General features: G+C 33.4%; 1 protein-coding gene and 2 long non-coding RNA genes across 4 annotated transcripts in view; 1 reads left to right on the top strand and 2 right to left on the bottom strand.

Annotated features, from left to right (window-relative positions):
* The window catches only part of LOC140053223 (uncharacterized), a 27,802-nt gene extending 13,770 nt beyond the window's left edge, over window positions 1–14,032 (bottom strand). For both annotated transcript variants that reach the window (XM_072098478.1, XM_072098479.1), the window contains exons 1-9: window positions 13,894–14,032; window positions 13,382–13,414; window positions 12,429–12,464; window positions 12,273–12,308; window positions 11,592–12,119; window positions 11,072–11,146; window positions 10,598–10,630; window positions 6,199–6,270; window positions 5,835–5,915 (exon numbers count right to left, since the gene is read on the bottom strand). In XM_072098478.1, coding sequence (XP_071954579.1) covers window positions 5,835–5,915; window positions 6,199–6,270; window positions 10,598–10,630; window positions 11,072–11,146; window positions 11,592–12,119; window positions 12,273–12,308; window positions 12,429–12,464; window positions 13,382–13,414; window positions 13,894–13,999 — 1,000 coding nt within the window. In that variant the 5' untranslated portion in view covers window positions 14,000–14,032. The remainder of the gene's footprint in view (window positions 1–5,834; window positions 5,916–6,198; window positions 6,271–10,597; window positions 10,631–11,071; window positions 11,147–11,591; window positions 12,120–12,272; window positions 12,309–12,428; window positions 12,465–13,381; window positions 13,415–13,893) is intronic.
* Window positions 1–16,934, top strand: part of LOC140053271 (uncharacterized) — a 53,679-nt gene that overhangs the window by 18,338 nt on the left and 18,407 nt on the right. The window lies entirely within an intron of this gene.
* LOC140053260 (uncharacterized) lies at window positions 14,027–16,614 on the bottom strand. The gene is made up of 3 exons (XR_011846124.1): window positions 16,280–16,614; window positions 15,699–15,830; window positions 14,027–14,041 (listed from the first exon to the last, which is right to left on the bottom strand). It is a non-coding gene; the product is annotated as an uncharacterized lncRNA (long non-coding RNA).

The raw sequence follows: 16,934 nt of genomic DNA on the forward strand, positions 1-16,934 counted from the left end.
ATGAAACATAGGGGAAACTATAGATTGATAATTATTGGAATGTATGATCAATAGAAATTTTTTGCCCGCACCTGGCCTTTAAAGGCGGTGGGGGTGCCATATTGTCCATAAACCTGTTTAAGTTGCTCGGATATACCGTTAACAAAAGGAACACCATCGGGATTTTTCTAGTACTAGATGTAGGAAGAACTGGATTCGATTTGCAAGGTGTCTGGTGTTTCTTTACCGTGGCACGCTTAAAACTCCAATCTGCGTATCCACAGCGTTTTAATGCCAATTTAACATGTTTAACTTCATTGTCTTTATCAACTTGTTGTGTGACAATAGTATCAGCTCGATGAAAAAGTGTCCTAATCACACAAAGTTTCTGCTCTAGTGGGTGATGGGAGTCAAAAGCCAGATATTGGTCAGTCTGGGTTGGTTTTTTATACACACTGACCTAACCTCCCATCGGATTGTCTTTTCACAAGCATATCCAGAAAGGGCAGCTGTCCGTCTTTTTTAGGATCATTGGTAAACTTTATGTGTCAATTCTGGCTGTTAATATGATCAGTAAATTCTTAAACTTTGGATTTGTTGATAATCACCTAAGTATCATCCACGTATCGAAACCACACTTTCGAACCACATTTCGCAGATTTTAGAGCTTTAAGTTCAAAATCTTCCATATACATGTTCGCGATGATTGGACTAACAGGAGATCCCATAGCGCAACCATGATCTTGTTGGTATAATTGATCTCTAAATTTAAAATATGTGGTGATTAATCAAAATTCAAGTAATCTCACAACTTCTTCCGCGTTTAAATATGTCCTCTTCTTCCAGGTGGTATCCTTTGACAAAAGATCTTTAACTACTGCTATCGCCCCGTCTACAGGTACACTTGTAAACAAGGCGGTAACGTCGTATGATGTTTGTACGTCAGTTTCCGATAATCGAATGTCTTTCAACTTGAAGTCCTGCGAGTTTAAAATATGGTGGGTGGATTTGCCGACAAGAGTTGATAAAATGTCCGTAACAAACCGAGCTAAGTTGTAAGAAACAGAACCAATACTCGACATTATGGGTCTAAGGCGCCTTCGGTAAATTATTTCAAACGACAAGAACGCGTTTCGATTTTGACCGTCGTTGAAACGTGTTTGACAATCAACCGTTCTAATTAGTGCATCTAATTGAATATTCATGAGTAGGACCACGTTCCCGACACGCCTTTCCAAACGGAGCCGGAGCGTTGTAGCGCGTTTGTGTCACGCAAACGGCTTCCCTTTGTCTCGCCAGTTCAAACAAAACATCGACGTTCGAACACGTTTTTGTCACAGAGTCGCGTTTTCTATTATCTCGGACTCTTGCAAACTAATCGGGGAACCCCCTTTCGCGGCAAACATCACGGTATAATTGGACAGGCCGTATACGGTGAAGCTAAAACAACGTCTAATAATAATATGGTGAAGCATAAACAAACGGTTTTCGTAGATTTTAAAGTGAAATAAAATGTACAATGTATTTGTAGCGCAATGATTATATAACCGATCGGCAGTTCACAAATTGTAAAAATAACCGCAATTTAGCTAGGCGCAGTTGATCGCGAGCGAGTGACAGCAAATCGTCGCTTTGCATTACCTTCTATCTCGCTAGCTACTTGGCGCCAAATCACGTTTACACGAATCAATCGTTTATAAGCATCACTAAATCGTATCTTCATATTATTATGACAGTATTAATATCGCGCTATTTACCGTTACTAAATACTAGATATATCAATTTATATTTCAGATAAAAGTTAAAAAATCGTCGGTAATCTGAAAGAAATCTATTTTAACAGTACGGTGTTTGAACCATGGGAAACGTTATGATAATCTCTTAGATAAGCAATTCTGGCTATACATAATTAATTTTACATGAACATTATCAGAACACAAAAACATTTTTTTTTTAGCAAGAGGCACATTAATTTAGTTTTTGAATGGATAAAATTGATGCAGTATTTACAGAGTTACGATTTTAGCCGCTAGTTTTTCACTCATTTATCGGGCTGTTGAATGTTTTGTTTGCACCCCCTAACCCTGCAACGATTATATGCACCTTATTCACGTACTGTTTTTCCATTCGACCGTATTAAGCTTATACTATACTATATATATTTATTATACTATACCAGCCAGGGAGTTGATATACTAGCCTGAGTAGGTTATTAAAATAATGCAATAGCTAGCTTATTTTCACAATGAATGTACCATATTTAGTTCTAGGCCCAGCTAGTTACTTTTTACTAGGCCGGCCGGCAAATTGATTGTGGTCGATTTAGGTTATTCCTAGCTAGCTAAAAAGCCATCGAATTCTTTACTGAATCCCAGACTTGGGCCTAGCCTCTGTAACTAAACACCATTTTTAATTTAGTATGGTGCGTTAAAACAATTGTAGCCTAAAATTCCTTTTGGTGAATGAGATTCTATATAACAACAAACAATGTTGATTGAAAATCATAATGTCCATGCAATCACACATGTACGGATTTTCTCCTCCATGATGAGCACACACATGTTTTGGGTGATTTCTGTTGGATCATTCCATTATGTAATAGGAAGCCACATATATTCTACATTTTTATTAAATAATATTGTATGGGTTTTACTTCTTTTATTTTAAATTTAATATACCGCACACACTTTTATGCTTTTATTTATTTCCAATGACATTAATACTAATCAAAGCACTTTCAGATTAATACTAGCACATTTTATGATTCACTCACTAATGGAACAAACAAAAGGTAAACAAATAGCAGAGGGAATTGGCAACTAAGGTGGAACAGCCTGTGTTTTTAAAGCTTGATACAAAAAAACGTCCCTACTTCGTAAAATGCTTAATACGGCACCGATTTTTTTCATTCAGAAGCTATTTTAATTAACTAAATCATTATAGGGAATTTAATGTACATATACTGACTGAAAAAAGTACAAAAATTGATTAAAAGTTAGTAACAGTACAGATGCATGGCCTTAGACTTATTGTTAATGGAATCCCTGCTGTGTGTGTAAACACATTAAACCACATGGTGCGGACAGGGTGCACGAAATGTTAGGCGCATGTATCTCAGTTTCCTATGCGTTATAATTTCCAGCCATTAAATAAATTTCCCACGATGTAAACGAACGTAGAGACACGATCCAACAAAATGACTAGGCCAACTTATAAAAATAATATAGCGTCCAGTCGATCCAGAAACGATCCCGACAAAAAAAGATCGTCAACAATTTTCATTCTAAATATAGTATCAGAACGTTCAGTCGGTCGCTCAAAAAGAGTGCCGACAGAAGACCGTAATTAATACATACCTAGTTTTTTTTTGTCACATGGCATGAAACACGATACTCTTTTTTTAAACATCGGTACCAGGGGTGGCTAATTACGTGTACCTGGATTTTGTGTCACATGATACGTAATACTCTCTTAGCTGCTCTGAACTGTTCCCGCGATTCACATGTTTTTTTCCCTCCATCCAAATTCTAGTCGGGCATTTTCTTTAATAATTTAAAAGGCATATCTTAAATGGAATATATATTTATATTACATAGCCTATGTAAATACGCTAACGTGATTGTTTGAAACTGCATCACATGACTACCGCTGCGAGGATCGTAAATCGTATATATCCTCGAGAACGATGATATTGACTGTGTAATTTTCGCGTAATTATCGTGTCCCCTGTCATTAAACATATAGATTCTCGAGTACGATGATATTGACTGTGTAATTTTCGTGTGCCAACACTCGCGTTGCCGATAAATAAACAAAAGTCATCAACTCGATCTTGAACTCGGGTGGAATTGTCACTCCATCGCAAGACAACGCTTCAACCGTTGCGCCACGGGAAGTTGCTTGAAGAAATTAATCTTCTAAACTATTTAAACTATGCATACATAGCGCCCTCATTTGTTAAAAGTCCACCCTAAATGTGATGAAACACCGTTTGTGATTGGTCAATACTCACGGTAGTAACCTAGTAACTAGTACGCGCTGAACATCCGGTGATTCGGCTCCTCGAAGATTGAGAAGAAGACGAATTGTTTATTCGGCCTACCTGATTATAATATTATTATTTTTAATAGGCTTATTGATGGAAATTCTTCTGTTAATTTAAACGACCTAGGCCTAAGTGAATATTTTATTGCCAAGGAATCATTAATTAGTAATTATCTGTATATTATTCTTCGCAAGGTAAGGTGTCTAGGCAGGCTTGTTTAAATACAATACAAATACTATAGGAGGCCTAGCCTAGCTTCACCCAAAACAGCAGACTTGTTCTTGGCTATATAATATAACAGATATTGCCTTTTATATCGGTTAAATATAAGATTTGACATCCCCTCGGGAATGATATTAAGTTCTCGGGGAATATATATTTCCCTCAGCTGGCGCTTCGGGAAATATATATTCCCTCGAACTTAATATCATTCCCTCGGGGATGTCAAATCTTATATTTAACCTCTAAGCAGTCAATATCTGTATAATCTTGCATATATTTTGTTGGTGTCCTAGCCTAGGTGTTGTTTTTTTTATAATTCGCTAACCCAAGGTAGTGTAGGCCGCATTATTATTACATTGCAATGTTGTTTACGGGCTGTGTGGGGCCGTATCAAGGGAATCCCCACAAACAAGGAATCGCGTTTGTAGCGATATTGTACGCATTGTTTTTGTATATTTTTCCGTAATTCGGTAAGGAGTATAACTCCATGCATGGAGTTTCTCCATGGTAGGCCTAGGCCTCCTCTAGAGACTGGCCACCTCTAGAGACTAGGCCCTAGTACCAAGGTTTAAAAAGTAATTTTTATGTAAAGTACGTCTTGACAAACGGCGGGCGTGTGAAGAACAATATACCGTTATCTGGAAATTTAATACTCAATGAAGGAATCGTACAAAATGACAAACAATAATGCTGCTCAGTCAAACGTTCAATGGGGCGGAGCAACATGCCAAACGTGAATAAACGCGTCCAAACGGGGTTCCCCCAAATGGTCTGCCAAACGCGTCTTTACGACCTTTGTCGTAATACAATAGCAAACGTGCCTGAACGCGTTCTTGTCGTTTGAAATAATTTACCGAAGGCGCCTAAGTGGAATATGGTTTTTATGAACTTTCGGTAACCCATATATACACGGAACCACGCAAGCAATTGGTCTTAGTTTATCATACAAATATTGATCGATGGATCCTTTCTCTTTCAGTTCCTTGAGAAGCTTAAGCAAACGGTTCCTGTAAGTGTTGGTAGGGTCTTTCATTACGAGTAATATTCCTACTCGGAGGATTGGCATGCCTGAGAATATTGGTTACCTTAGAGGGGGGCCGAGAACTTTAAAAAGTCTATGACTCTCTACTAGAAACACCTAGTAGGAAGCCATCTGCGTCCAGAAGTAGGGAGTCAATCAGTCGTCAGTCAGCTAACACCCGCTGAGGACGGAGATGGTTTCTCCGAAAATATTACGGAAATTTGATTTTAGTGTGAGTGTCGTAGAACAGTATTAAACCTTATTTTAATGTTTATGACCGATATGTATGAATCTCTTCATTCTCATCTCAAAATATGATATTGGTAATTGTATTAAATAATGTTAGAAGTTTTACAAATTTGATTTTAATTTACATTATAATTTCTTTGATGATTTTACCACAACAAACAAGTGACATAATTTATGTAATCATATAACTTAAAATAACAAAACTTTCTAAACTTATGCATTTGTTGGAAATTTGTTTGTAATTCTGTAAAAGTGATGTCCTGATTTCCTAAATAAAGTAGAATATTAAGACCTCAACTTTATTGAAATAAAACATACTTTCTGCTGCATTTCTGGGTGGTTCAGGTTCATGACTTCTTGATCGTTTTCTTCTTGATCGTTTACTTTTTGATCGTTTACCTATAAAAAAAACATAACAATACAGTATAGATTACCATGGGTACTCTCTATTTATATCTAAGTGGGCTTCATTTGTAACATTTATATTTTCAGGAAATATTGTTAGTCTTGTTAGTCCAAGTGTAAATACAGTATCCAGTTTTTATCCAGCATTTATTAAGTAATAGATTATAATTTACTTATGCGTTTATTGGAAATTTGTTTGTAATTCTGTAAAACTGATGTCCTGATTTCCTAAATAAGTAGAATATTAAGACCTCAACTTTATTGAAATAAAACATACTTTCTGCTGCATTTCTGGATGGTTTTCTTCTTGATCGTTTACTTTTTGATCGATTTCTTCTTGATCGTTTATCTATAAAGAAACATATAACTCAGGATATTCTTAAAGCAAAACATATAAGAAATGTTATGTGTATGGAAATGAATCGTTGGCCAAAACTTATATTAAATACAATTATTAGATTTAAGAATTTTAATTCAAGGTACCAATTTATTAATGAATTTGAAAAAACTTGTGATTATATTAAGTTCGATTTCAATGCCATTCTTAATGATATATGTACAGGTACTGAGATTGATATGAACTGGGTCAAGCCATTTGAAAATACAATTGGAACAATTAGTAGTTGTATTATTGTAGTTTTAGTTTGAAAATAACTTTTGTAATAGCGTCGAGTCAAATTTTATGTCGTTATCTCAAATATGTTTCAGTTTTTATTTTTCATTGTTTTTGTATTGAAGCACCATCTACGCATGTGTGCCACTGTTAAAAAAGTGTTGTTCCAAATAAATATTGTTATTATTATTATTATAGATTACCATGTTTACTCTCTTTTTATATCTACTGTAAGTGGCTTCATTTGTAACATTTATATTTTCAAGAAACATTGTTAGTCCAAGTGTAAATATCCAGTTTTGGTTACCATTTATTAAGTAATCTATATATAAATTTACGTAAGGGCAAAATTCGGTAAATCGCGCCTTACTTCTAGAATTTTCACTCGATGGTATGTAAAGTTGGTTCGTACTTTCGGTACTGATTTTAACCGCCTGATGTAACCCTGTTTACTAATTAAATTGAGTTAGATAATTAGTTATTGACGATTAAAACGAATTTAGGTTCAACGATTTGCCCCAAATAGGGGTGTTTTCCGATCGTGGTATACACTGTCTAATGGATGTCCGTCTTGAAAAATACCCGCCAAAAAAATGCGAGGAGGCTTCGCATTTTTCTATCTCCTCCTACGATAATTGTTTTTAATAGCTGAAAACCGGTTGAACAGCTAGAGTACACCATCATAATGTTGAAGACAGGCCGATTTTCTTTAAAAAATACTATTTTGATAGATTTAATATACGATTATACAAATGTATTGATTTGCGATGAATGGAACATCCCAATCTCTCAGTCTGCCAGAGTTTGGTTTAACACAAGTACTGTAGGTAAATTTATGAGCCCTTGGTTTAACACATACGGTAGGTAAATATATGGGCCCTTTGAGAATAAACTTGCAATACTTTGACAATACTGTAAATACCTATTAACTATTTTTCATTTGAATCGAACATTTCTTACTGTGAATGTTCGTACTGTTAGATGTAATATAAAAATATATACAAATAAACTTTATTACTGAGACTGTGGATAGGCTCTACTGTTAGATATACAAATAAACTTTATACTGACAGTTCCTTCTCAACGTTTGTATTAATTAATAATTACCAAAAATATAAACGTCGTAGTGGTGTATCGTGACATGTACTTTAATATTTCAATCGATTATGACAGTGACAGTTTTAACAAAGTATTAAATCGCAAATGTTTTAGGCCTACTGTATTTAGAGGTATATTATTTATAGGCCTATAAAACATGAACAAAATATTTCGTTACTCAGTGGATAAAGAATATATTTAAAAATTGTTCCTCTTTGTACCTATCCGCTTTCCCATCCCTCAACCCAAATGTTACATAGCGAGGAGGCTTCGCATTTTCCTATCTCCTCCTACGATAATTGTTTTTAATAGCTGAAAACCGGTTGAACAGCTAGAGTACACCATCATAATGTTGAAGACAGGCCGATTTTCTTTAAAAAATACTATTTTGATAGATTGCTAGAGTACACCATCATAATGTTGAAGACAGGCCGATTTTCTTTAAAAAATACTATTTTGATAGATTTAATATACGATTATACAAATGTATTGATTTGCGATGAATGGAACATCCCAATCTCTCAGTCTGCCAGAGTTTGGTTTAACACAAGTACTGTAGGTAAATTTATGAGCCCTTGGTTTAACACATACGGTAGGTAAATATATGGGCCCTTTGAGAATAAACTTGCAATACTTTGACAATACTGTAAATACCTATTAACTATTTTTCATTTGAATCGAACATTTCTTACTGTGAATGTTCGTACTGTTAGATGTAATATAAAAATATATACAAATAAACTTTATTACTGAGACTGTGGATAGGCTCTACTGTTAGATATACAAATAAACTTTATACTGACAGTTCCTTCTCAACGTTTGTATTAATTAATAATTACCAAAAATATAAACGTCGTAGTGGTGTATCGTGACATGTACTTTAATATTTCAATCGATTATGACAGTGACAGTTTTAACAAAGTATTAAATCGCAAATGTTTTAGGCCTACTGTATTTAGAGGTATATTATTTATAGGCCTATAAAACATGAACAAAATATTTCGTTACTCAGTGGATAAAGAATATATTTAAAAATTGTTCCTCTTTGTACCTATCCTCTTTCCCATCCCTCAACCCTAATGTTACATAGCGAGGAGGCTTCGCATTTTCCTATCTCCTCCTACGATAATTGTTTTTAATAGCTGAAAACCGGTTGAACAGCTAGAGTACACCATCATAATGTTGAAGACAGGCCGATTTTCTTTAAAAAATACTATTTTGATAGATTGCTAGAGTACACCATCATAATGTTGAAGACAGGCCGATTTTCTTTAAAAAATACTATTTTGATAGATTTAATATACGATTATACAAATGTATTGATTTGCGATGAATGGAACATCCCAATCTCTCAGTCTGCCAGAGTTTGGTTTAACACAAGTACTGTAGGTAAATTTATGAGCCCTTGGTTTAACACATACGGTAGGTAAATATATGGGCCCTTTGAGAATAAACTTGCAATAGGTTCGGAAAATGTTAAAAACCAATTTCTATTATTTGAATCGGTAAACAGTTTCCATTTATTATACATTGATAATGAAACATGAAATATTCCTATTTATGTCCCTCGAGGTTCATTACAATTTATATTTAGTAGTCCCACGGACTTCATCTTAGCCACTCCCCCGAGTGCTAAGGCCAAATTTATGATACCCTACTTTCTATGTAAGTTTAGTTACAGTTAGTTCTTGACGATAATACAACGAATTTAGGTTACACCCTTCGGCCGCGAAAACGTTTCTGTACAAATATGATACCGATTGGCTTTATTTCATTCAACAGCGACCATAATCTCGCCAATTACAGGATAGATAAACTATTTTATTATTGATGTGCTTATAAATTAAGACTCATGTAAACAGCTTGATTACATCATTTTACAGACAAACGAAACTTTTTTAAACCTACTGTTTCAATAACTGAGTATAATACTGTATACGTTTTCATAAGTAAGTGCATATACATTTTCGTGTTTTCATTGACGAGATTGTAATAGTAACTTCAGTAACTATTACAGTACTTATTTATTATACGACACAAGACAATTGTATCTGACAGGTACGTACATTATTCTAAAAAATAAGTCTAGATAGATCCCTTAGGCGTCATAAATCACAGGCCAACAAATCAGTACTCATGACAGAAATTCGACCCAGTTTGGTTCACACAAATGTTTACAGGAAGTTCAACACCACAACCGATGATTTGCCCTAAATATTTAGGTAGACTACAGTTTAATTTTTCACTGAATAGGAGCTTGAATTTCCGATTTCCATTTCGCAGAATGTCTAGGTCTATTTATTTAGTTTGGTTCTTATAATATATAAATACAATCAACTTTATTACTGCGGTTCCATCATCACCACCACGTGCCGCCCAATTCCCGTACATACATTTCCATTTCTCCCTAATTTCTTTAATCCACATAAATTAATGGTCCTTTATGGAATCCAGTATTGGTTTTGTTGTCTCTATTTCTGAATACCCCAATTAGGGGGACACTTCCGTTTTTGTTTAGTGTCCCAAAAAAGTCCCCGTCCGTGGATTCTACTGTATTCGAGAACCATCTGTGAGCACCCCTAGATGGTACGCGAGCGAAGCGAGCGTGCCATCTAGTAGATATAATTTTAGTTACAAACACAAAAAAACTATGATATTAAATGAATCTCAATTTTGTAGCAAGTTTTTTGTTTCAAATTATTTAACAATAATTTTTATTTTTAAATGATTTACAGTATGGATAAAACTTAGTGTTAACCATTAATGCAATCAATGCTAAGAAAAATGTACTGTGCTTGAGAAAGTTTGCTAAAAACATATTATTTATCCATGTCTAGATTTACATTTTTTTTGTTTAAAGTATTGTAGTGGTACTGTTGGTAGTCTCTTGATGCTAGCAGAGTATTAAGAGTTTATTAACAATATGTTTAAAATGAGCTATGTGTAAGAAATAAAGGCAACATACCCAAGCTTGAACTTCTTGATTTTTCAAGCTCCCCTAAAAAAAGAATAAAAATACAAATCTCAGTTAAAATTACGGTACTTAGAAAATAAGTACGGTTTAGGAAGGCATTTAAACAAAAATACAGATTCAGCCAGTCTAATTTGTGCTGGAAAAGCATTCCAGAACACGGGGCTTATATACTATAGTTACAATAGTCCATTCTGTCATTAACACTAAGGTTAGATGGACATGTTTATTACAGTTACCATACTGTATTATTGCTTTTTATATAATAATAATTGATTATTCTGTCTGATAATATTTTTCAACATAATATGTAGGAACAATGACAGCAAATGCACAATGTGCCTTCAGTGGTTGCCAAATTTAGGGCATGTTACTTAAAACTTGGATGTAACCACTGTTTAGTTGATGAAAGAAAGTTAGTGCCTGTCATTGCCTTGTAAAACTTGTATTCAAAGAACACAACAATACCTCCAATAAGGTTATCTCCATTGAAGCTACTATTTCCAGGTACTTCGCTCGGTAGGATTGCAGATTTATTTTGAACTGTAAAAAATTAATTAGAAAAGGAAAATTAAAAATTTACACATAGGAACCGTAGACTTGCTTGGATCAACTCATACAGTTTTTTTAAAAAGTAAAGACAGACTATTTACAAAGATGCACTACTGTTGAAATATTGCATAAAAGCAATATAACAAGAGTACCAACAATTGTTGATGAAAATTACCACAATCATCATGCACCGCAAAATGAAAACTACAGCAATTTGATCAAATCCATTATGTTTTGGTTGTTTTCTGAATGAATGAATGATTTCTAAAAGTTTCTACAACCAGTATTTGTTCACTGTTGTGAATAGTTTGAGCCAAATTAATGTAGTAAATTAGATGGCAGTGAGCGAGAGTAAGTGGATAATGTGATGGCACTTTTATGAAAAGTGTCTTTTCAATTCTTCCAATTCTAAGTTATGTAATGTATAATAAAATACCTTTTAGTACTTGCATAGGTCCTTTAAGTTCCATGCGGTTTAAGTTTTTAATAAATGGTTGCATATTTCCTTCACAGATTATGTTTCTCATCTCAAGGTCCATAATCAAATGCCACTGATCATCATAAACCTGTTCTGCATCATTATAAAAGTCATTCATTTTCCGTATATCTTTCTCAGTCAGCTCTTCTCCAAATTGTATCAACATTAGTCTGTGAGGAGTGAATTTCAAAATTGGAATTTTTCTAACATTTTGGTTTGTTCCAATTTCTTTGTAAATTTTACTTGCCAATCCAAATTGTTCTGTTGCTTTTATGGTTTCATAAAACAAAGTTAAGTCATGGCTTGTTAAATGTTCTCTCTCCATTAAGAAGTTTAGCAGCTGATTTGTGTTAGATGCTTTATCTAACTGACCATTTGACAAGAGATCTTTATACAGAATTTTCAGCTTATTGAGTAAATGACGACGATCATACCACTGTGAAAATTTTAGTTTAATGATTTTAAAGTTAACTTGCTCTGGAGTTTCTACAAAAATAAGAACAGAAACATTTAAAAAACAGAAATATTATGGAAAATAAACTATTTTTGGTATGTTTACAATACCAAATTACAATAAATTAAATTGTCAATGCCTAAACAATATTGAAAATGACACCAATCCTTTTGAACAGAACATACTTTCTTGAGGACTATCTTCCCGGATTGATTGTCTACCTGTAAAGAAAGTAGATTGGTACAGTAGTTACAATATCAGTTTGATAAAAGAAATACAAGTTTTATATTATTCATTGCCTTATTAAAGTAGATATTGTTGATATTGAATACAAAACATACTTTCTAGAGGACCTGGTGGGCTAACGTCTTGTTTACCTGTAAATAAATGGTTTAATATTATAGTTGAAATGTCAGTAGTGTTATATCAGTAGTAGCAGGTACATGTATTTGCTGTAACTACATTTATTTATACACAGTTGTAGGATGCAGTAAAAGTATTTCTGCATTATGGTAGTGGATTACTGACTGATTACTTTTTTAATTTTTTATAATTGGACTACTGTACAAGGAATCATAGATAGAAACAAATTGTACAATTGTAAAATGAATTCATTGAACCAGGGTCATCATCTCTAAATCACATGTGCCTCAATTGCCAAAATTTCAGTTCATAATTCGCATTAGTTAACACTGTTTAAATATGTGACACGTCCACCTCAATTTTTGGTTGTGAAAATATTTTAGTGTTTTCATCAAGCAATTAATAAATATCTGACAAGGCTGAAAGTTGCTGTCCAAGCTACTGCAAGTTTCCAATCCATATTGTAGCCTTCAGTATAGGCTATCCTAAACTGGAAAATCATCATCAAATGCTTTCTGGTAAAATTGTGAGATTTTGACCCATCATTATGATTGTTGGACAGGTCTCCATGAGACTATACTTTTTTCTGAGTAAATATTGCATAATATCTATAAACAAGTAAAGTTTGCATATCTCAACTCTATTGACTCAACTCAACTCAATCCAAGTTTTTTTGGATGGGGAAAGGGGGGCTACTTGACAATGCAATAAAATAAGAAAAATGTTTTTACCTTGTTTTTATTGAAGGATATTCAAACTTTATTTAAATTTTCATTAAACCAATTGAGGTACATTCAATTTTTAGCAAAATCAGAGATGATGGTGACCCTGGACATTTCTGTTAAATTGGTTGCTTTGTCATGGAATGACATAATATAGAACCACAGTTGTTTTTAATCTCATTGAATCCCATACAACACATGTAACATACCCAAGCCTGAACTTCTTGATTGTTGAAGATCCCCTGCAAAAAAAAACTTTTATCTTTGAATTTCATACACAAATTGAACATTACTACTGCCAATTACTGAAGGTGTTATTGTTGAAAACACATTTTTAATAATATTTAGGGTGTGTGATCATACCAAACTTAATTGTTGTTGTTTTCAACAGTAGTTTTTAAGCTTCAAAGAATTGCTATCCACTCAGACACTTCAACTAAGAGCTTATTAGTAAAGATATCAGGGTCTTTGTAGTTAGTTTCCAATATTTTTTAGAAGTTCAAATAATGCAAGAAAGAATAATGAAAGAAAGAAATGACAACTATTGTACTTTTAGAGATCAAGATGGAGAGTAACTTTTATTCATGAAGCATTCTGGGAACTAAGAATTATGAAGTCATACAAATATTTTAGATACAGATATGTGATAACACGTATATATATACCCTAATAATTTACTTTATTATTGCTGTTATCACTTTTAGTTTAATACAGTACTTACATACAAATGGTAACTCATGTCTTTCATTTGGTTTTTGTAGTGTTAGTATCTTTGTACTAAATTCTTGTTTCTTTTTTTTCTTGTTCTTTCTTGTTACAATAAACATACTCCAACTTTCAACTTTCCATATTTCATTAGCAGTTATAGTCTGTAAAACAATTTACATCTTGTTTAGATAATTACTCATGGTATAGAACGTTGGTACAATATGCTACTAATTTTTCCACTTAATGTGTACTGATTAAGATATTTTATAGTTAATTGGCTATTAAAATACATTTAGACAAACCAAAAATATGGATATTCCAGAATATTGCACACATTGTCTGTGACCAGCACACAATATGAATCTGCTTTATTTCTCTATCCACAATAATTTTTACTAAAAATTAAAAATAGCAAGTGTTTGCTTCACGTTTTTACTTGGGGTCATGTTGAATGCACAAAACGAGGTATTTTTCAGTGGTTACCTAACACATTTAATAGTGTGCTTGTTACTTGTTTGGATATTGATTTATTTTATGATAGTTTAAATGTATTTAAGTCCGATCTTTGTTTATGTTGTTGTTGCATATTTGAATGTATTATTACCTCCGCCAAGGAGGTTATGTTTTCACCCCTGTATGTTTGTGTGTGTGTCTGTGAACAGCCTGGAGGCCACAGTTTTTATCCGATTCTCACCAAATTTATCAACAATGATCTATGCCTCAAAAGCTCGGACGAGTTCGAATTTGAGGGGAAAAGGTCATAGGTCACAACTAACAAAAAAACTATTTTACTGCCTAGAGATGACAGTTTTTATCCGATTCTCACCAAACTTAGCCACAATGATCAATGACACATCATATAATTGTGGTTAAATTTTGAAGGGTCAGGGTCAAAGATCAAGGTCCACAAAAAACTAAAAAAAAAGAAATAAAAAAATAATAAAAAAAAAAACCTCAGTGGGAACTGAGAGGCTGGATACATAACCATTACCATTTCCTCACTGAGGACAAATATTAATACAAAATACAAAAATTACACCACACTGTCATCCACAACTTTGTAGTGTGCAGTTAACATATTTACACTTAGAACTAATAAAAAAATATGTAAAAAAAAAATATTCAGGGGGCATTTTATGTAGGGGAATTTTACAGTAGGCGGAGGTTTGTACTCTCGGAGTACCCTCTAGTTATAGTTTATTATGTTTAGATTCAACCTGTTAGTGGCGGTTTCATCGCTGTTGGTTGTCAACTGAATAAAATAAAATAAAATAAATTTTAATTTCTGAAATTCAGTAAACAGCTTGCATACATCATAAATTTAAAATTTGACCCTGTAGAATTTTATTCAAATATTTTGATTGATGACGATGAATGGAATGTTCCAAAGGATCCTCAGGATATTCCGAAATAAATCATTGAATAAAACCAGTACTGTATGCAAAAACATTTTGGGGTTATAATGAACTATTTTAGAATCTGTGTACTTTGTAAAAAAAATGTTGCTCAACAGCTTTAACCAAGTATTTGGGGTTTTCAGGGAATTTTTTAGTGTCGGAATTGATGAACGAAGATTCCTCGAACCGTTCGATTATGATAGCCTAAGATTAAACTCTAGGCCATAGGCTATAGGTATTTTTTTCACTGGTTAAGAGTATTTCCTCATTGGTACCTCCTCCTTCCTCTTCCTATTATTTTTATACTCTATAATTTATCCTAATAATTTAACATTTATTGAATTAATCAAATTGTTTCATTCATAGATTTTAATATTTTATTTATTAATCTATGACTTTGCACTTATTTGTATAATCATACCTGTGTTGGAGGCTTCACATCCCAATCTTCTTTGTTTTCTACTTCAATGTCCATATCAGTGTGCAACAAATCTATATATTTGGGAATTTGTATAGGTATTTCCCCAAATAAGTGACTCTCTCTGAATACCTCCTGAAAGTAATGTATAGAAGGAAATCTAGATATAGTCCGGAAGACAAGTGAGACTTTAGTAGATGCAACCCTGGGGAGTTTGAAGGGTGGAAATCACTTTTCCAAGCTATAGAGACCATGCCAGGCTGCAGGCAGATTTCATCTACATCATCTAATTTTTTTGGATGCCACTTGCAGTATTTTTTTTTCAATTTGTGCCCTTCTGGAAGAAGAGAGAGCCTCTAACAATGCTGGCTATATGCTTTTATTGTAGGATAGTCAACTTACATTTAAAAGTAGATACATTTTTTTTAAAGTATAGTAGGTTTGACATTGATTTTCATGACTGAAGCAAATACTCTATTCATTGGGTGGTGACATATTATACAAATTTTCAATTTTATTACGTATTGAATTACAATCAAAATAATATACAGTGTGACTTTTACAATAAACAAACAATAAATTACCTTTTCTCTATCAGTGTCCCAAGTTCTTACTCGAAGTTGATACTTGTTAATCAATACCTTTCCAAACACACCTAACCTTGCTGTTTTTTTACAAGGACCTCTATTTGTTATTGTAGGCCTACCAGTAAGACCATATTTAGAAAAATGTTTTGAATGTACACAACACTGTCCATTGTTTAAAGAAAAGGTTATGTCATCATCTTCATTACTGTCCAGTTTTATTCTTCTCCATTCACCTTGACACGTTGTAACAAGTAAAGTGAATTCCCAACACTCTTCATCTACAGCATTATGTGGAAATGACAGCAAGCAGTGGTTTTTAAAGACTGTGCCTGGTGGTCCACATCTAACAACAGGTGAAAGTATTGTTTCAAGAGGATCTGATAACAAATCACTAGGAAAAGAAGTGTTTTCTAGTGATACTTCAACATTCAATCCTTCTTCAATTGCTCCAGGATTTATCACCAACTTTGTGTCTTTATCCTTAAGATAGAGAGTTTCGCCTTTGGAGTCCACAATTAACTCCACAATTTGGTCTGTGGAATCAAAATGCTTTATAAATTTAATATATGTTGTAATTATATGTGGTTTATTAATATTATAATAATAATAATATTAATAATAATAATAATTGCCATGTATTTTTTTTGTGTGC

Source organism: Antedon mediterranea, chromosome 1 (assembly GCF_964355755.1).
Source record: "Antedon mediterranea chromosome 1, ecAntMedi1.1, whole genome shotgun sequence".
NCBI lineage: Eukaryota > Metazoa > Echinodermata > Crinoidea > Comatulida > Antedonidae > Antedon > Antedon mediterranea.